Source organism: Lepidochelys kempii, chromosome 11 (genome assembly GCF_965140265.1).
Source record: "Lepidochelys kempii isolate rLepKem1 chromosome 11, rLepKem1.hap2, whole genome shotgun sequence".
Classification (NCBI taxonomy): Eukaryota; Metazoa; Chordata; order Testudines; family Cheloniidae; genus Lepidochelys; species Lepidochelys kempii.
Window position 1 is genome coordinate 9987960 of NC_133266.1, and position 20286 is coordinate 10008245.

General features: G+C 45.5%; 2 protein-coding genes across 5 annotated transcripts in view; one reads left to right on the forward strand and one right to left on the reverse strand.

Annotated features, from left to right (window-relative positions):
• Nucleotides 1-20286, reverse strand: part of HSPBAP1 (HSPB1 associated protein 1) — an 88552-nt gene that overhangs the window by 17366 nt on the left and 50900 nt on the right. For 2 of the 4 annotated variants that reach the window (XM_073305104.1, XM_073305101.1), the window contains exons 4-5: nucleotides 15702-15925; nucleotides 563-734 (exon numbers count right to left, since the gene is read on the reverse strand). In XM_073305104.1, the coding sequence (XP_073161205.1) occupies nucleotides 563-734; nucleotides 15702-15925 (396 nt within the window). Of the gene's footprint in view, nucleotides 1-562; nucleotides 735-14954; nucleotides 15092-15701; nucleotides 15926-20286 lie in introns of all 4 variants that reach the window. The other 2 variants (XM_073305102.1, XM_073305103.1) reach the window with 2 other exon arrangements.
• Nucleotides 8963-11238, forward strand: LOC140895253 (myb/SANT-like DNA-binding domain-containing protein 7). The gene is made up of 2 exons (XM_073304692.1): nucleotides 8963-9684; nucleotides 10272-11238. Exons 1-2 carry the CDS (start codon nucleotides 9102-9104, stop codon nucleotides 10355-10357), a joined length of 669 nt encoding a protein of 222 aa, XP_073160793.1. The 5' UTR covers nucleotides 8963-9101; the 3' UTR covers nucleotides 10358-11238.

Genomic DNA, 20286 nt, shown 5'->3' on the forward strand with positions numbered 1-20286 from the left:
TTTCAAAGACTGATTTCTCAGTCCATTGGTTCCCTCATCACTAAAATAGGGTTACTAATACTCAGACACCCTTGTAAAACGCTACACAATCTTTCAGTGAAGTGCACTATAGATGCAAACATTCTCATTATAAATATTCCACTATTAAAGCAAGAAGTTGGGCAAACGTTTCCATGGTGAAGGTTATTCTTCGCCATCATCACGTTTCTTTGTTAGCTCTGCCTACTCATTAATCAAGTACACTTCACACAACATCCAGGTTTCGGAGTAGACAGGCTAGAGCACTGCTCTCGAAAGTTGCAAAACTACCTTTTTAAGAAGAGGATATGTAAGTACTTGCAAGGACTTCTATAAAACTAGGCAGCCTTTTGAGCTAGTCCTCAAAGTGTTGGCAGTTCTCATTTAAAAGTCAGGCAAAACAATAACAGTGAGCAAAGCAAGTTACTGTAGCCAGATAATTGTATTAAATCTCAAGTATACTGGTGGAGGGGAAGGGGAAAGCTGATCTGTCGTCTTTTCCTAGCTCATGTAAAATAACGTAAAGTCTAAGTGTGGGTGGTACCTGTCCTGGATTGAGTGTAACCACATGGGCCTGGGCTTTCTTGAACTGAGGACAGTGTTTCAGATCAGGGTTGACAATGTTGACTTTGCTGAATATGCTGGATTCCTCATAAGGGATCCTAGTGGGATAAAGGAAAGTGGTGTTGCCAGGTGGGAAAAGGTGCCATCTTTTCCTGAAAGGAGAGAGAAGATAAAAGTTGATTCAGTAAATGCCTGTTATGATGGATGACTGAAGGCAATCACAAGGTTGTCAATAAAACATAAATCTGCCGCCTGTTTGCGTCTCCTACACAGGGAGAACACATGCCGTTCTTACAGGCTGTTCTACTAAAAATGGTTTAAAAAAATTCTACAGATTTTTAACTAAAAAGGAAGATTTGCAGCTTCTCAGCAATTAGTTTTGCAAGGGGAATAAAAAAAAAAGTCTGTAGCTCTTCCATTTAGTTTCGCCTTCCTTCTGCAGAGCACCTGAACAGCCTATGGATGCTCAGGGCAACGCTACCCTATAAAATTAAGTCGACTTAAGTTATGTCAACAGACAGCCACTGTAGTAATTAAATCGGTTTTGCATGGTCACACTAACTTCTTCTGTCGGCGGTGCACATCCTAGCCAGGAGCGCTTGCACCGATTTAACTGTCTGCGTGGGCTACTGACAGCCAGAGCCCTGGGTGGCAGGGCTCCGGCTGTCTGCTAGGACAGTCCGAAGGAAGCAACACCGTGTCTACATTCATCCGATGAAGTGGGTTTTAGCCCACGAAAGCTAATGGCCAAATAAATTTGTTATTCTCCAAGGTGCCACAAGTCCTCATTGTTTTTACTGAAACAGACTAACACGGCTGCCACTTTGAAAAGTGTCTACCTTGACACCGCACCAACCTAACTACATCAACCTAGTGCTACACCTCTTGAGGAGGTGGAATTAAGTCAGTGTAGCGGGCAACTTACATCGGCAGGAGGAACATTATAGTGTAGATTCTTACAGTTAGGTCTCAAAGTGTTCACAACACCTGACGTTTGTCCTATGAACCATGATCTCACGGATGAAGATTAAATTTTCATTAGGTAAATATATTTTGATTCACTAACTGACTGTCTGCAATATCCCCGCTTGCTATAAGTAGAGGGCACTGTACGTATGTGATGTTGATAGTAATAGGAGTACAATTTTGATATTCTACTACATGTTGTAGTCTACATTTCTCAGCCCTGGTCTACACTAGGACTTTAGGTCGAATTTAGCAGCGTTTAAATCGATGTAAACCTGCACCCATCCACACAAGGAAGCCACTTAAGGGGATTTCGACTTAAAGGGCTCTTAAATTTGATTTCCTTACTCCACCCCTGACAAGTGGATTAGTGCTTAAATCGGCCTTGCTGGGTCGAATTTGAGGGACTGTGGACACAATTCGACGGTATTGGCCTCCGGGAGCTATCCCAGAGTGCTCCATTCTGACCGATCTGGACAGCACTCTCAACTCAGATGCACTGGCCAGGTAGACAGGAAAAGAACCGAGAACTTTTGAATCTCATTTCCTGTTTGGCCAGCGCGGCAAGCTGCAGGTGACCATGCAGAGCTCATCAGCAGAGGTGACCATGATGGAGTTCCAGAATCGCAAAAGAGCTCCAGCATGGACTGAACGGGAGGTACGGGATCTGATTGCTGTATGGGGAGAGGAATCTGTGCTATCAGAACTCCGTTCCAGTTTTCGAAATGCCAAAACCTTTGTCAAAATCTCCCAGGGCATGAAGGACAGAGGCCATAACAGGGACCCGAAGCAGTGCCCCGTGAAACTGAAGGAGCTGAGGCAAGCCTACCAGAAAACCAGAGAGGCGAACGGCCGCTCCGGGTCAGAGCCCCAAACATGCCGCTTCTATGATGAGCTGCATGCCATTTTAGGGGGTTCAGCTACCACTACCCCAGCCGTGTTGTTTGACTCCTTCAATGGAGATGGAGGCAACACGGAAGCAGGTTTTGGGGACGAAGAAGATGATGATGATGAGGAGGTTGTAGATAGCTCACAGCAAGCAAGTGGAGAAACCGGTTTTCCCGACAGCCAGGAACTGTTTCTCACCCTGGACCTGGAGCCAGTACGCCCCGAACCCACCCAAGGCTGCTTCCTGGACCTGGCAGGTGGAGAAGGGACCTCCGGTGAGTGTACCTTTTAAAATACTATACATGGTTTAAAAGCAAGCATGTGAAAGGATTACTTTGCCCTGGCATTCGTGGCTCTCCTGGATGTACTCCCAAAGCCTTTGCAAAAGGTTTCTGGGGAGGGCAGCCTTATTGCGTCCTTCATGGTAGGACACTTTACCACTCCAGGCCAGTAACACGTACTTGGGAATCATTGTACAACAAAGCATAGCAGTGTATGTTTGCTGGCGTTCAAACAACATCCGTTCTTTATCTCTCTGTGTTATCCTCAGGAGAGTGAGATATCATTCATGGTCACCTGGTTGAAATAGGGTGCTTTTCTTCAGAGGACATTCAGAGGAGCCCGTTCCTGCTGGTCTGTTTTCCTGTGGCTGAACAGAAATGTTCCCCGCTGTTAGCCACGGGGAGGGTTGAGGGGGTAGCCATGTGGTGGGGGGAGGCAACCAGCCAACCAGCCACTCCACCACAGAGGATTGCCCAAAAAAAAGAAGGCTGGCATTCAATAAATTTTAAAGTTGTAAACTTTTAAAGTGCTGAGTGGCATTTTCCTTCCCTCCTCCACCACCCCTCCTGGGCTACCTTGGTAGTCATCCCCCTATTTGTGTGATGAATGAATAAAGAATGCATGAATGTGAAGCAACAATGACTTTATTGCCTCTGCAAGCAATGATTAAAGGGAAAAGGGGAGGGTGGTTAGCTTGCAGGGAAGCAGAGTGAACCAAGGGGCGGGGGATTTCATCAAGGAGAAACAAACAGAACTTTCACACCGTAGCCTGGCCAGTCATGAAACTTGTTTTCAAAGCTTCTCTGATGCGTACCACACCCTCCTGTGCTCTTCTAACCGCCCTGGTGTCTGGCTGCGCGTAACCAGCAGCCAGGTGATTTGCCTCAACCTCCCACCCCGCCATAAACGTCTCCCCCTTACTCTCACAGATATTGTGGAGCACACAGCAAGCAGTAATAACAGTGGGAATATTGGTTTCGCTGAGGTCTAAGCGAGTCAGTAAACTGCGCCAGCGCGCCTTTAAACGTCCAAATGCACATTCTACCACCATTCTGCACTTGCTCAGCCTGTAGTTGAACAGCTCCTGACCACTGTCCAGGCTGCCTATGTACGGCTTCATGAGGCATGGCATTAAGGGGTAGCCTGGGTCCCCAAGGATACATATAGGCATTTCAACGTCCCCAACAGTTATTTTCTGGTCTGGGAATAAAGTCCCTTCCTGCAGCTTTTGAAACAGACCAGAGTTCCTGAAGATGCGAGCGTCATGTACCTTTCCCGGCCATCCCATGTTGATGTTGGTGAAACGTCCCTTGTGATCCACCAGAGCTTGCAGCACTATCGAAAAGTACCCCTTGTGGTTTATGTACTCGCCGGCTTGGTGCTCCGGTGCCAAGATAGGGATATGGGTTCCGTCTATGGCCCCACCACAGTTAGGAAATCCCACTGCAGCAAAGCCATCCACTATGACCTGCACATTTCCTAGGGTCACTACCCTTGATATCAGCAAATCTTTGATTGCGTGGGCTACTTGCATCACAGCAGCCCCCACCGTAGATTTGCCCACTCCAAATTGATTCCCAACTGACCGGTAGCTGTCTGGCGTTGCAAGCTTCCACAGGGCTATCGCCACTCGCTTCTCAACTTTGAGGGCTGCTCTCATCTTGGTATTCATGCACTTCAGGGCAGGGGAAAGCAAGTCACAAAGTTCCATGGAAGTGCCCTTACGCATGTGAAAGTTTCGCAGCCACTGGGAATCGTCCCAGACCTGCAACACTATGTGGTCCCACCAGTCTGTGCTTGTTTCCCGAGCCCAGAATCGGCGTTCCACAGCATGAACCTGCCCCATTAGCACCATGATGCATGCATTGGCAGGGCCCGTGCTTTCAGAGAAATCTGTGTCCATGTCCTGATCACTCACGTGACCGCGCTGGCGTCGCCTCCTTGCCCGGTATCGCTCTGCCAGGTTCTGGTGCTGCATATACTGCTGGATAATGCATGTGGTGTTTAATGTGCTCCTAATTGCCAAAGTGAGCTGAGCGGCCTCCATGCTTGCCTTGGTATGGCGTCCGCACAGAAAAAAGGCGCAGAACGATTGTCCGTCGTTGCTCTGATGGAGGGAGGGGCTTCTAACGACACGGCTTACAGAGTTGGCTTCAGGGAGCTAAAATCAACAAAGGGGGTGGCTTTACATCAAGGAGTATTTCAGGCAAGACTTCACGGAGGGTTCCAATAAGAAATGGTGCACCTAAGTTATTGTTCTTATTGGAACAAGGAGGTTAGCCTGGCCTCTGATTGATACATGGCTAGATTTACCTCGCTGCACCTTCTCTGTGAGTGACTGCAGTGTGACCTAGAGGAATGAGTCCCCTAGATGGGGGGGGGGAAGCAAATGAGTACAAAACAAATCTGGTCTATTTCTTGTTTTGATCCACTCCATCTATCTTTTACATCTTTGGCTGGCAGCAGACGGTGCAGAAGGACTGCATGCCATCCACATCTCATGGCTGCTCGGCAGAAGATGGTGCGATACGACTGCTAGCCAGTCTCATCTCTTGCCTGCCCAGCAGAAGATGGTACAGTACGACTGCTAGCAATCCGTATCGCCTGCCTGCTCACCATAAGACGGTTCAATAGGACTGACTGCAGGACTAAAGAGAATGACCTGGTCAAGTCACTCCAAATTTAGTCTCTGCGCCCATGTCTGCCCAGGCGCTCCCAGCTGACATGGCCAGGAGCGCCTCGGACATGACGAGGACGACTACCAGTCGTATTGCACCGTCTGCTGCCACAAGGCAATGGGTTGCTGCTACTGTGTAGCAATGCAGTACCGCGTCTGCCAGCACCCAGGAGACCTAGGGTGACGGTTACCTGAGTGGGCTCCATGCTTGCCGTGGTATGGCGTCTGCACAGGTAACTCAGGAAAAAAGGCGCAAAACAATTGTCTGCCCTTGCTTTCACGGAGGGAGGGAGGGAACGGGGGCCTGACGATATGTACCCAGAACCACCCGCGACAATGTTTTAGCCCCATCAGGCATTGGGATCTCAACCCAGAATTCAAATGGACAGCGGAGACTGCGGGAACTGTGGGATAGCTACCCACAGTGCAACGCTCCGGAAGTCGACGATTGCCTCGGTACTGTGGAAGCACTCCGCCGAGTTAATGCACTTAGAGCATTTTCTGCGAGCATTTTCTGCACACACTCGAATATATAAAACCGATTTCTAAAAAACCAACTTCTATAAATTCGACCTAATTCCGTAGTGTAGACATACCTTCATATTCACCTGTTAATCACAAAGTTGATTGTTATTTAATTTACTAATCCATAACAACTTGGTGCTCATCTACCATAGTTAGGAGTATGGTATAAAGATGTAAGTTAGATAGATATGTGATTAGCAAGACAAGGTGGGAGAGGTAATATCTTTTATTGGATCAACGTTTATCGGTGAGAGACAAGCTTTTAAGCTACAGAGCTCTTCTTCAGGTATGGGAAAGATAAGGTGGAACAGATTGTTTAGCATCAGTAGTAAGTACATATTCTAATCTAAAGGGACGATTCAAGGTGGAGACCATTCAAGATGGAGTGGCCCGTTAACACCTTTGCAGTCATAGGTCAAAAAAAAAAAAAAGGGAGGGGGAGTTAGTGGGTTACAGATTGTTATAATAAACCATAAATCTAGTGTCTCTGTTCAGTCCATGATTTGTAGTATCTAGTAGAGTTATGAATTTAAGCTCCCAGACTTGTCTTTTGAAAGCGTGTTGGTTTTCTTTGAAGAATCTCTTTGTGAAAAGTGTTCACCTACAGGTGATAAAGTATTTTTGTTTTTTGTCATTTTCCTGTCTGAGTTCATCTAAGAGTGTAGAGAGTTTCACTCACATGGTTGTTTTTGGGGCATTTAGTGCACTGCATGAGATATACCGCATGTTGTGATAGGCATTTGTAGGATCCATGGACTTCGAAAGGTGTGTTGTGGGAGGGTGTTGATCATTGTAGCAGTGGAGATACTTCTGCAGGTTTTGCATCTCTGATTATGACAGGGTCTGGTGCAACTTTGGATTAGGATATGTCTATACATACAGCGCAGCCAATACAGCTGAGCGACTGCAGTGCGTCTGGTGAAGACACGCTATGCCGAAGGAAGAGAGCTCCCCATCGGCCTAAAAAAACCCCAATGCCTCAGTATTGTCAGCATAACACACCAGGTAAGGGTCATGATGTCTATAGTAGCTAGTCCACATAGTGATAAGAGCCTACTACTGCTCCCACTTAATGGGATCTTAACTCTAGTAGTAGAGGACTATGCTTTAGAGTGTAAAGTCCCACACTTAATTCTTAGCTGTGACCCGTGGTGCAGGTACTCCATCAGCATGCACCATGCTGTGCAGAACAAACGGGAGAGATGGACCATATCCCAAAGAGTTTACAATCTATTTAAATTGCACATGCTGCACTGAAAAAAATGTTGAGTTTGTCAGACCTTGGAGCATCAGTTTATGTATAATATAAATAAATCTTCTTACCAGGTAATTTCTGCATATATTTATCCATACTGCTGAATGGCTAATACACGAGGCAAAGTAAACAGGCCTATAAATAACAATTTATAAGGAGAATACATTATATGATGGAAATAACCGGAGTAGGAGTAATTAAAGTAATAGCCCAAATGGTGAATTTATGAAATGTTTTAAGAGCAGCCATCTAATCAATACAGCAGTGACCCGCATATTTACGGACACCATGGACTGGAAAAACAGAAGGCAGCACTTTGAAGCAAGGTTAAAACAATCTGCGCTGCTCCTCTCTTACTTCCAGATTTTGGCTGCTTCCCCACTTCTTGTTCCTCTCCTGTTTTCATGCCACTTAGCTCTTACATACTTGCCTAGTGAATCTAGTTGTCAGTTCTAAGTCACAGATCTGAACATGAGACATGAAGAAAGCCAAGTGGCACAAAACCAGAAGAGATGGGAACAGAAAAGTAGCCAGAACCAGAGAGATCAGCACAGATGGGAGTACCACAGGTTGCTGACATTTCTTGGTACAGATAATAAAAGCTACTGCTAAGCAGCTGGCACCAGAGAGAATTTTCAGTTTAAATAGTTTACTTATTTCCCGAAACTCAATTACAGTAATATTTTGCACAACCACAACGCCCTGGGAAGGGACAGGAGAGTGACTAGCTTAGAAAGCCATGGGGCTCCAGGCCTGGGTTCTATGCAGGAAGGCAACGGTTATATGAGCAGGACCACAATACAGCAGTATAGCCTGTTAGCCTCTCAAGAAGCCAGTCTGAAACACAAGAGGAAACGCGTGTTAGCAGCAAAGGGCTAGGGGTAGCTCAGTGGCTGTACTGAGGAGGCAGCACCACTAACTTCAGTGTAAGCCTGTTTTGTTGGTTGTTGTTGTTTGCCAGCCAGTTAAAAAGGCTTTACTGTGTCTCTGCTCTAAAGAGGCAAGGGATCCACAAACTGTCTTAACATGCAGCCTCTTTGAAAAGCTTTATGTTCTTCTTGTTCTGAGAAGGAAAAGGATTTTGTTTCCAGTCTGCTTGAAGGCTTTATGCATATTCTGTCACAGGGAGGAGCAAGCAAACAGAACCAGGGAATTCGCTTTCCCAGAGAGAGGAAGTAATTTTGGGAAGGCAGACAAATCTGCAGAGCAGACCCAGAATTCTGTCCAACATTCCACGCTGGAGTCTGGAATTCCAAAGTGTATAAACTATAAGGACAGCTGGGGGGCAATTCTGTCATGCAGTAGATCCCCCAAACATGTACTACTGTACCTGGATAGGACAGCACATAGTGTCTCTGAAGTCAGTGGGTCTGCTCATGGTAATAAGCACTATGGTGAATAATATTTGTTGAATTGGGCCTCTTGTGCCTCCCATATGAGGATCTCAAATCTCTTTACAAACATCCATGAAAACACATCTGTGAGCTAAGTGTAACTAATGCTGTTTGAAAGATGCAGGACCACTGAGATAAAAGCCTTGCAGCAATGCAGGGCCCAGTCTTATGCCTTAGCCCTGGTCTACACTAGGACTTTAGGTCGAATTTAGCAACGTTAAATCGATTTAAACCTGCACCCGTCCACACAGTGAAGCCCTTTATTTCGACTTAAAGGGCTCTTAAAATCGATTTCCTTACTCCACCCCTGACAAGTGGATTAGCGCTTAAATCGACGTTCCCAGCTCGAATTTGGGGTACTGTGGACACAATTCGATGGTATTGGCCTCCGGGAGCTATCCCAGAGTGCTCCATTCTGACCGCTCTGGACAGCACTCTCAACTCAGATGCACTGGCCAGGTAGACAGGAAAAGAACCGCGAACTTTTGAATCTCATTTCCTGTTTGGCCAGCGTGGCAAGCTGCAGGTGACCATGCAGAGCTCATCAGCACAGGTGACCATGATGGAGTCCCAGAATCGCAAAAGAGCTCCAGCATGGACCGAACGGGAGGTACGGGATCTGATCGCTGTTTGGGGAGAGGAATCCGTGCTATCAGAACTCTGTTCCAGTTTTCGAAATGCCAAAACCTTTCTGAAAATCTCCCAGGGCATGAAGGACAGAGGCCATAACAGGGACCCGAAGCAGTGCCGCGTGAAACTGAAGGAGCTGAGGCAAGCCTACCAGAAAACCAGAGAGGCGAACAGCCGCTCTGGGTCAGAGCCCCAAACATGCCGCTTCTATGATGAGCTGCATGCCATTTTAGGGGGTTCAGCCACCACTACCCCAGCCGTGTTGTTTGACTCCTTCAATGGAGATGGAGGCAATACGGAAGCAGGTTTTGGGGACGAAGAAGATGATGATGAGGAGGAGGTTGTAGATAGCTCACAGCAAGCAAGTGGAGAAACCGGTTTTCCCGACAGCCAGGAACTGTTTCTCACCCTAGACCTGGAGCCAGTACCCCCCGAACCCACCCAAGGCTGCCTCCTGGACCCAGCAGGCGGAGAAGGGACCTCTGGTGAGTGTACCTTTTAAAATGCTATACATGGTTTAAAAGCAAGCATGTGAAAGGATTACTTTGCCCTGGCATTTGCGGTTCTCCTAGATGTAGTCCTAAAGCCTTTGCAAAAGGTTTCTGGGGAGGGCAGCCTTATTTCGTCCTTCATGGTAGGACACTTTATCACTCCAGGCCAGTAACACATACTCGGGAATCACTGTAGAACAAAGCATTGCAGTGTATGTTTGCTGGCATTCAACCAAAATCCGTTCTCTCTCTCTCTGTGTTATCCTCAGGAGAGTGAGATATAATTCATGGTCACCTGGTTGAAATAGGGTGCTTTTCTTCAGGGACACTCAGTATAGCCCATTCCTGCTGGGCTGTTTGCCTGTGGCTGAACAGAAATGTTCCCCGCTGTTAGCCACAGGGAGGGGGGAAGGTTGAGGGGGTAGTCACGCAGTGGGAGGAGGCAAAATGCGACCTTGTAACGAAAGCACATGTGCTATGTATGTAATGTTAACAGCAAGGTTTACCCTGAAAGAGTGTAGCGACTGTTTTATCAAATGTGTCTTTTTAAATACCGCTGTCCCTTTTTTTTTCTCCACCAGCTGCATGTGTTTCAATGATCACAGGATCTTCTCCTTCCCAGAGGCTAGTGAAGCTCAGAAAGAAAAAAAAAACGCACTCGCGATGAAATGTTCTCCGAGCTCATGCTGTCCTCCCACACTGACAGAGCACAGACGAATGCGTGGAGGCAAATAATGTCAGAGTGCAGGAAAGCACAAAATGACCGGGAGGAGAGGTGGAGGGCTGAAGAGAGTAAGTGGCGGGCTGAAGAGAGTAAGTGGCGGGCTGAAGACAGGGCTGAAGCTCAAATGTGGCGGCAGCGTGATGAGAGGAGGCAGGATTCAATGCTGAGGCTGCTGCAGGACCAAACCAGAATGCTCCAGTGTATGGTTGAGCTGCAGCAAAGGCAGCTGGAGCACAGACTGCCACTGCTGCCCCTCTGTAACCAACCGCCCTCCTCCCCAAGTTCCATAGCCTCCACACCCAGACGCCCAAGAACGCGGTGGGGGGGCCTCCGGCCAACCAGCCACTCCACAACAGAGGATTGCCCAAAAAAAAGAAGGCTGTCATTCAATAAATTTTAAAGTTGTAAACTTTTAAAGTGCTGTGCTTAAAGTGCTGTGTGGCATTTTCCTTCCCTCCTCCACCACCCCTCCTGGGATACCTTGGTAGTCATCTCCCTATTTGTGTGATGAATGAATAACGAATGCATGACTGTGAAGCAGCAATGACTTTATTGCCTCTGCAAGCGGTGATTAAAGGGAGGAGGGGAGGGTGGTTAGCTTACAGGGAAGTAGAGTGAACCAAGGGGCGGGGGGTTTCATCAAGGAGAAACAAACAGAACTTTCACACTGTAGCCTGGCCAGTCATGAAACTGGTTTTCAAAGCTTCTCTGATGCGTACCGCGCCCTCCTGAGCTCTTCTAACCGCCCTGGTGTCTGGCTGCGCGTAACCAGCAGCTAGGCGATTTGCCTCAACCTCCCACCCCGCCATAAACGTCTCCCCCTTACTCTCACAGATATTGTGGAGCACACAGCAAGCAGTAATAACAGTGGGAATATTGGTTTCGCTGAGGTCTAAGCGAGTCAGTAAACTGCGCCAGCGCGCCTTTAAACGTCCAAATGCACATTCTACCACCATTCTGCACTTGCTCAGCCTGTAGTTGAACAGCTCCTGACCACTGTCCAGGCTGCCTGTGTACGGCTTCATGAGCCATGGCATTAAGGGGTAGGCTGGGTCCCCAAGGATACATATAGGCATTTCAACATCCCCAACAGTTATTTTCTGGTCTGGGAAGAAAGTCCCTTCCTGCAGCTTTTGAAACAGACCAGAGTTCCTGAAGATGCGAGCGTCATGCACCTTTCCTGGCCATCCCACGTTGATGTTGGTGAAACGTCCCTTGTGATCCACCAGAGCTTGCAGCACTATCGAAAAGTACCCCTTGCGGTTTATGTACTCGCCGGCTTGGTGCTCTGGTGCCAAGATAGGGATATGGGTTCCGTCTATAGCCCCACCACAGTTAGGGAATCCCATTGCAGCAAAGCCATCCACTATGACCTGCGCATTTCCCAGGGTCACTACCCTTGATATCAGCAGATCTTTGATTGCGTGAGCTACTTTCATCACAGCAGCCCCCACAGTAGATTTGCCCACTCCAAATTGATTCCCAACTGACCGGTAGCTGTCTGGCGTTGCAAGCTTCCACAGGGCTATCGCCACTCGCTTCTCAACTGTGAGGGCTGCTCTCATCCTGGTATTCATGCGCTTCAGGGCAGGGGAAAGCAAGTCACAAAGTTCCATGAAAGTGCCCTTACGCATGCGAAAGTTTCGCAGCCACTGGGAATCGTCCCAGACCTGCAACACTATGCGGTCCCACCAGTCTGTGCTTGTTTCCCGAGCCCAGAATCGGCGTTCCACAGCATGAACCTGCCCCATTAGCACCATGATGCATGCATCGGCAGGGCCCATACTTTCAGAGATATCTGTGTCCATGTCCTGATCACTCACGTGACCGCGCTGACGTCGCCTCCTCGCCCGGTATCGCGTTGCCATGTTCTGGTGCTGCATATACTGCTGGATAATGCGTGTGGTGGTTGATGTGCTCCTAATTGCCAAAATGAGCTCAGCGGCCTCCATGCTTGCCTTGGTATGGCGTCCGCACAGAAAAAAGGCGCGGAACGATTGTCTGCCGTTGCTCTGACGGAGGGAGGGGCGACTGACGACACGGCTTACAGGGTTGGCTTCAGGGAGCTAAAATCAACAAAGGGTGTGCCTGTACATTAAGGAGTATTTCAGGCAGGACTGCACGGAGGGTTCCAATAAGAAATGGTGCACCAAAGTTATCGTTGTTATTGGAACAAGGAGGTTAGCCTGGCCTCTGATTGATACATGGCTAGATTAACCTCGCTGCGCCTTCTCTGTGACTGACTGCAGTGTGATCTAGACAGGGGAGGAGGAAAATGAGTCCAAAACAAATCTGGTCTATTTCTTGTTCTGACCCACTCCATCTATCCTTTACATCTTTGGCTGGCAGCAGACAAAAAAGGCGCGAAATGATTGTCTGCCCTTGCTTTCACGGGGGGAGGGAGGGTGGGAACGGGGTCCTGACGATATGTACCCAGAACCACCCGCGACAATGTTTTAGCCCCATCAGGCATTGGGATATCAACCCAGAATTCCAATGGGCAGCGGAGACTGCGGGAACTGTGGGATAGCTACCCACAGTGCAACGCTCCGGAAGTCGACGCTTGCCTCGGTACTGTGGAAGCGCTCCGCCGAGTTAATGCACTTAGAGCATTTTCTGTGGGGACACACACACTCGAATATATAAAACCGATTTCAAAAAAACCGACTTCTATAAATTTGACCTAATTTCGTAGTGTAGACATACCCTTAGTCACAAGACTATCCTTCCCAAAACACAGTGATTTAATTAATCACATTAAAACCCCACTGGCAAGCTATTCTGCCCACCCCCACTGTACACTGGAATGTCTGACAAGTATATACAAACTGCTTTGTTCTTGGACAGTTGCTCACTGGAGTTGGGTTTAATAGATTTTTTTTTTAAAGGAAACTAAAGCAAATACTTAAGGGAAAGAAGAATTGCATGGGATTTGCAAACAGGAAGAATGAACAACAAAAAGACAGGCCGCACATTTGAATTTCAAGCCTTGAAGTGTCCCTTTTAACTTTCCGCAGAGCTGGCTGCTACTGTCCTAATGTTTCCCTTTTGAATCAATTCTAACAGGTGATTAGAGGCTTTAGCCTAGAGCAGTGGCTCTCAACCTTTCCAAACTACTGTACCCCTTTCAAGAGTGATTTGTCTTGCATACCTCAAGTTTAATCTTACTTAAAAACTACTTGCTTATAAAATCAGACATAAAAATACAAGTGTCACTGCATACTATTACTGAAAAATTGCTTACCTTCCCATTTTTATCATACAATTATAAAATCAATTGGAATATAAATATTGTATTTATATTTCAGGGTACAGTATATAGAGTAGTATAAACAAGTCACTGTTTCTATGAAATTTTAGTTTGTACTGACTTTGCTAGTGCTTTTTATGTAGCCTGTTCTAAAACTAAGCACGGGAGTGGCTAAGTCATTATGCAAGGTAGCCTGTTTCCTCTTGTTTTTTCCTCCCCAGATGTTCTGGTTTAACTTGGATTTAAACTTGAAGAGTGGTCAGTTTGGATGAGCTATTACCAGCAGGAGAGTGAGTTTGTGTGTGTATGGGGGTGGGGGGGGATGTGAGAACCTGGATTTGTGCAGGAAATAGCCCAACTTGATTGTCATGCACATTGTGTAAAGAGTTGTCACTTTGGATGGGCTATCACCAGCAGGAGAGTGAATTTGTGTGGGGGGGGTGGAGGGTGAGAAAACCTGGATTTGTGCTGGAAATGGCCCACCTGATGATCACTTTAGATAAGCTATTACCAGCAGGACAGTGGGGTGGGAGGAGGTATTGTTTCATATTCTCTGTGTATATATAAAGCCTGCTGCAGTTTCCACGATATGCATGTGAGGAAGTGAGCTGTAGCTCACGAAAGCTTATGCTCTAATAAATTGGTTAGTCTCTAAGGTGCCACAAGTACTCCATATCTTGATGAGTTGATGTACTCCCTGGAAGACCTCTGCATCCCTGGTTTAGAACCACTGGCCTAGATTAGTTTATTTCCATATTTTTTTATTGCAAAACACAAAAAACCCAACCAAACCTTCCTAGCCTCTTAACCCCATCCTGCTCAACTCATAACTATTGATGTTTTAAAATATTTATTTATTTTAGATATATAAAATAGGCCCAGTACAAGGCTGGTTTATAGTAAAATTTCCCTCTGTAAATTCTGTATAATTTACAATGACAGTTAAAAAAAATATAGGTAAACAAAGACTCTCCTTCCTCAAACATAACAAAATGTAAATTGAAAAGGAGTACTTATGGCACCTTAAAAGGTGCCACAAGTACTCCTTTTCTTTTTGCGGATACAGACTAACAGGGCTGCTATTCTGAAACCTGTCAAAATGTAAATTATGCACCAAACCCTCAAGCCTTTCATCACTTCCAAAAGAAAAACACACTCAGCTGTGCTGGATCACTGAAGGCTTCAGAAAATTAAAATATTTGAAGAGTTAACAATTAAAATACCCGAAGGCTGGTTTATAGTAAAAGTTCCCTCTGTAAATTCTGCACAAACATAAATATTTATGGTTACCTTCCTTGTATCTGTAGTACTAAATTGCAGCCATAGGAATCCAAATGACAAGGAGTGTTTGCTCCGGCTGAGCCAATCCACAACGTGCTCTCCTTTCCATTTCTTCCAGGGAAACCAAAATCAGACCACATTATATCCTGTTGCAGAGACAAAGTTATTGATAGGTTTCAGAGTAACAGCCGTGTTAGTCTGTATTCGCAAAAAGAAAAGGAGTACTTGTGGCACCTTAGAGACTAACCAGTTTATTTGAGCCTAAGCTTTCGTGAGCTACAGCTCACTTCATGTGAGCGAAGACATCTTATCATTCTTCAACTTCTGTCACCCTGTCCTCTTATGTTTCTCTTCTCTCATTACCTCTCTGATCACTTTCCTTTTCATCTTTTTCTGTTCCTCCTATTCCCCTCCATATAGGGATCCCACAAGGGATCCCATTCATGGCCTGCTCCTCTTCTCCCTCTAAATCTTATCCTTGGATGATCTCCTGAGCCCTGATTGTCTATGCAGAAGATTCTGAAATCTACCTCTCCATTCCTGCCCTGTCCCTATATCTAAATGTCTCTCCAACAATAAGCTGAGTCTCTTATTTTTCTTCCTAAACCCTCATCATCCTCCTGTCTCCTGAGCCGATGGTAGAGGAATGAATTCCTGGTTGAAAAATGTCAATCTAAAATTTCAACAAAAGAATCAAACAACATTTTCATAAAATCTTCACTGTTTTTTCAACCCGTTCCATGATCTGTGTAGCACCTCTGACTCCTCTCTTTCTTCTTATACGTCTTGTCACTACCACCACAATTTCCAAAACATTCAGCCCTTCCTCTTTCTCCACTTGAGTGGCTAAAGTTTTTGTATCCTCTGTCCTCGATGTCTGAAAATTTCTCCTCCTTTTGTATAATGGTTTTGTATAATAGTCCTGCTCCTGCCTTTGCAGCCGGGGAAGCATCCTGGGCAGCTAACTCGATGCAGTTCTGCTGTAAAGGGAGATGGGGAAGGACAAAAGCATAACTGTTATGGAGGAGGGCGGCAGAGGAATCCACCAGCGTTTGGATCCTCCCATCCTCCTTTCTTTGGTGCAAAAGGCATATGAGGATACATAGCGTGGTAGTGACCCATAATGCATGAGCTTGGGTGGTTTTCCCTTGAATGGTTCTCCCTAGTTTGCGGTAAGGGATTCCCATCTACACCCCCAGCCAGCCCCCCCAGGACCAGAGGACACCCTAAATAGTCTGGCCAGCTGCTGGGCAGGGGATTTGTCTATTAGAAAATATTTATCCTGAGGCAGGCAATATTGTCTAATGGATAGAGTCCTAAACTGAGACTTAGATGATCTGAGTTCTATTCCTAGTTCTGCCACTGGCCTGTTGGATGGCATTGAGCAAGTCTGAGCTGCAGTTTCCCCCATCTGTAAAATGGGGATAAAGATACCTCCTTTGTAAAGTACTTTGAGATCTATAGATGAAAAGCAATATAGCTAGATAATAATTATTACTGCCATGAATCCATATTCTGGAATCTTTCAAAACAAATGAGGTACTGTTAGAGACATCTTGATTTTAAAAATATAATTAAAAAAATACAATAGCCTAATAAACTTTTGTCGAAATCAAAAAGGAAAAATTGCTCATACAGCTTTCCACAGACATAAAATTTAAAATCCAGTATAATTATTTCAGTGAAAAGTTAAGCATAATATCTCTACACTTTAATCTCACACCTAAATAGTTTTTGTATTTTTTTACAATTTAAATGGAAAGATAGTGCATACAATCAATATTCGATTTAAAAGAACTCTTTGAAAATGCTGCAGCCATAGTAAATACTTGAAGCAATTGTGGGTAAAATAGTTTTTAAACAATGAGCTGAAAAGAAATTGGTAGGATTACTGAAATCTTGGCACAATGGGCTTCTTTTTTACAATAAAAAAGCTACAGAAAGAAGAAATGCACTCAAAGAGGTGTTCCAACCAGAACAGATGGCACATTACGTGTGAATTACATTTATTTCATTTTCTGCTTATAATGAAGTTAATCTGTATCCGTATATCACTTTAAAAGGTCTCATTTCTATTTAAACTTCATGCATATATCTTGCTGCTGATTTATATTTCAAATGCTGTAATAAAATATCAACTGAACAAAAAAAATGTAAGATGCTAGATACTGCTCATAGATTAGAATAATGGAATCATTACCTTAACCCACACAACTGTAAATGATAAACAGTGCAATCTAAATTTCAAACAACTTCTAAATGGCCCTATTAATCACTATAAATAACAATGTAGTTAGCTTTCTTTTCCCCTTCAAGTCACCTTTGGTAAATCTAAATAAAATCTAAATGAAAAAGGTGTTAACATCAAATTCATAGGAGAACAGGGGAGAACTACTACAAATAATACTTTTGGGTGGCACAAAAGTGCAGTAGTGCTTGGCAATTTCTGCCAGTCTGTAGTGGACTGCAGGCTTTCACTTCCATGCCAGTACAGTCAGCATATGATAAGTAGATAAGATTCTTAAAGTCCTAAGTATGTACTTGTGTGGGTGGAATGGCAGTTGCTTCCCTCAAGAAAATTTCTTATTGACCCACTGAAATAGCAGTTTAGGTAGATGTTCTGCATGTGGTTATTTTATGTAATTCTCCCAATCTTGTGCCATAAACTAAGGGTCCATCGGGGCAGGAATATACAGGGCCAAAATTCGAGGCAGTCATGTAGAGAAGTGGTTCTCAAAGCCGGTCCGCCGCTTGTTCAGGGAAAACCCCTGGCACACTGGACCGGTTTGTTTACCTGCCGCGTCTGCAGGTTCCGCCGATCGCGGTAACCACTGGTTGTGGTTCGCCGCTCCAGGCCAATGGGGGCTTCAGGAAGCGGTGCGGGCCAAGGGACGTGCTGGCTGCCCTTCCCGCAGCCCCCACTGGCCTGGAGCGGTGAACCACAGCCAGTGGGAGCCGTGATCGGCCAAACCTGCAGACATGGCAGGTAAACAAACCGGTCTGGCGCGCCAAGGGTTTTCCCTGAACAAGTGGCGGACCGGCTTTGAGAACCACTGATGTAGTGTCTAGGCAAGCCTGAAATGGTGCTGGAGCTTCAAATCTTGTTTACCTAGAGAGAATTCCCTTCATGAATCATGCTGACATTTGCAGAGAGTAAACACCCCAACATTTAGAGTTCAACTTGTACTGTATTATTTATTAAGCACTGGCAATATGTTTGACATGCTGTAGAAGAGAGTGCAAGGTAGAGAGGGCCTGGAGAAAACTTGCAATGTGTCCCAAAACTTTGGCGTGGATGCGTGCTCATCCTTTCAAGAATGGGCTACTCTCATGTATTTTAGCACTTTCATGAATAGTAAGGGCATAATCCTGCAAACACTTGTGCATTGGTCTTCAAGAGGAGTACTTGTGGCACCTTAGAGACTAACCAATTTATTTGAGCATAAGCTTTCGTAAGCTACAGCTCACTTCATCGGATGCTGTAGCTCACGAAAGCTTATGCTCAAATAAATTGGTTAGTCTCTAAGGTGCCACAAGTACTCCTTTTCTTTCTGCGAATACAGACTAACACGGCTGTTACTCTGAAAACTGGTCTTCAAGAATTACTTAATGAGGAACTGTGTGCCTCCTGAGTCAGTATGCAGCTGAACAAAATGGCAGTGAAACTGTATTATGGTCTTGATGCTGCAACTGGATCTGTGTAGATGGGATCTTTGGGCCAGTGGAGCTCTACTGAAGTTAATAGAGCTGCACACAAATGTAATGGTCTTCCTGCATTGATCCAACTGCAGCATCAGTGTTGTACCAATAAAATAAAAACCAGCAGGACCTTATTAAAGGGAAAAAGGCAAAATACCACATTTATTGTGAATACAGAAAGAATCATAGTAAGCAATTAATGACAGGTTTCAGAGTAACAGCCGTGTTAGTCTGTACTCACCAACAACCACATACCACACAACAGAACCACTAACCCAGGAACTTATCCTTGCAACAAAGCCCGTTGCCAACTGTGCTCACATATCTATTCAGGGGACACCATCACAGGGCCTAATAACATCAGCCACACTATCAGAGGCTCGTTCACCTGCACATCCACCAATGTGATATATGCCATCATGTGCCAGCAATGCCCCTCTGCCATGTACATTGGTCAAACTGGACAGTCTCTATGTAAAAGAATAAATGGACACAAATCAGATGTCAAGAATTATAACATTCATAAACCAGTCGGAGAACACTTCAGTCTCTCTGGTCACGCAATCACAGACATGAAGGTCGCTATCTTAAAACAAAAAAACTTCAAATCCAGACTCCAGCGAGAAACTGCTGAATTGGAATTCATTTGCAAATTGGATACTATTAATTTAGGCTTAAATAGAGACTGGGAGTGGCTAAGTCATTATGCAAGGTAGCCTATTTCCCCTTGTTTTTTCCTACCCCCCCAGATATTCTGGTTTAACTTGGATTTAAACTTGGAGAGTGGTCAGTTTGGATGAGCTATTACCAGCAGGAGAGTGAGTTTGTGTGTGTATGGGGGTGCGGGGGATGTGAGAAAACCTGGATTTGTGCAGGAAATAGCCCAACTTGATTGTCATGCACATTGTGTAAAGAGTTGTCACTTTGGATGGGCTATCACCAGCAGGAGAGTGAATTTGTGTGGGGGGGTGGAGGGTGAGAAAACCTGGATTTGTGCTGGAAATGGCCCACCTGATGATCACTTTAGATAAGCTATTACCAGCAGGACAGTGGGGTGGGAGGAGGTATTGTTTCATATTCTCTGTGTATATATAAAGTCTGCTGCAGTTTCCACGGTATGCATCCGATGAAGTGAGCTGTAGCTCACGAAAGCTTATGCTCAAATAAATTGGTTAGTCTCTAAGGTGCCACAAGTACTCCTTTTCAGTAAGCAGTTAGTTATAGCTATAACATTCCATTCAATCTCATATTTAGTTACACATTCATTCATACAAACACACACACACACACACACACAGGTTCTGCAAGGTAGTTACCAGCCTTAGAGTGCTCATGCCAAGCCACTGGCCAGGTGGCCTGGACATGAGGAGGGAGCAGGGCCTTGTCAGATGCTCATCTGATGCTCCTAGAAGTTGGTTTGCAGAATCAGACCCCAAAGTTCTCACTTTTTAGAGTCTTTTTTTATAGGAATTTCTTCCTATGCCAGTCTATGGGAATTGCTTCATCATGCTGTTGCTGAATCAATCAGCAGATAGCACATTCCTGACGGCTCCAAGATGTTATCTTGTTCTTTGGTTCTCCCATTCTTGAGGCTGTTGGGTGGATTCCAGTCTGCCCTCCGGGGGGGGGGGGTCCTCTGGTT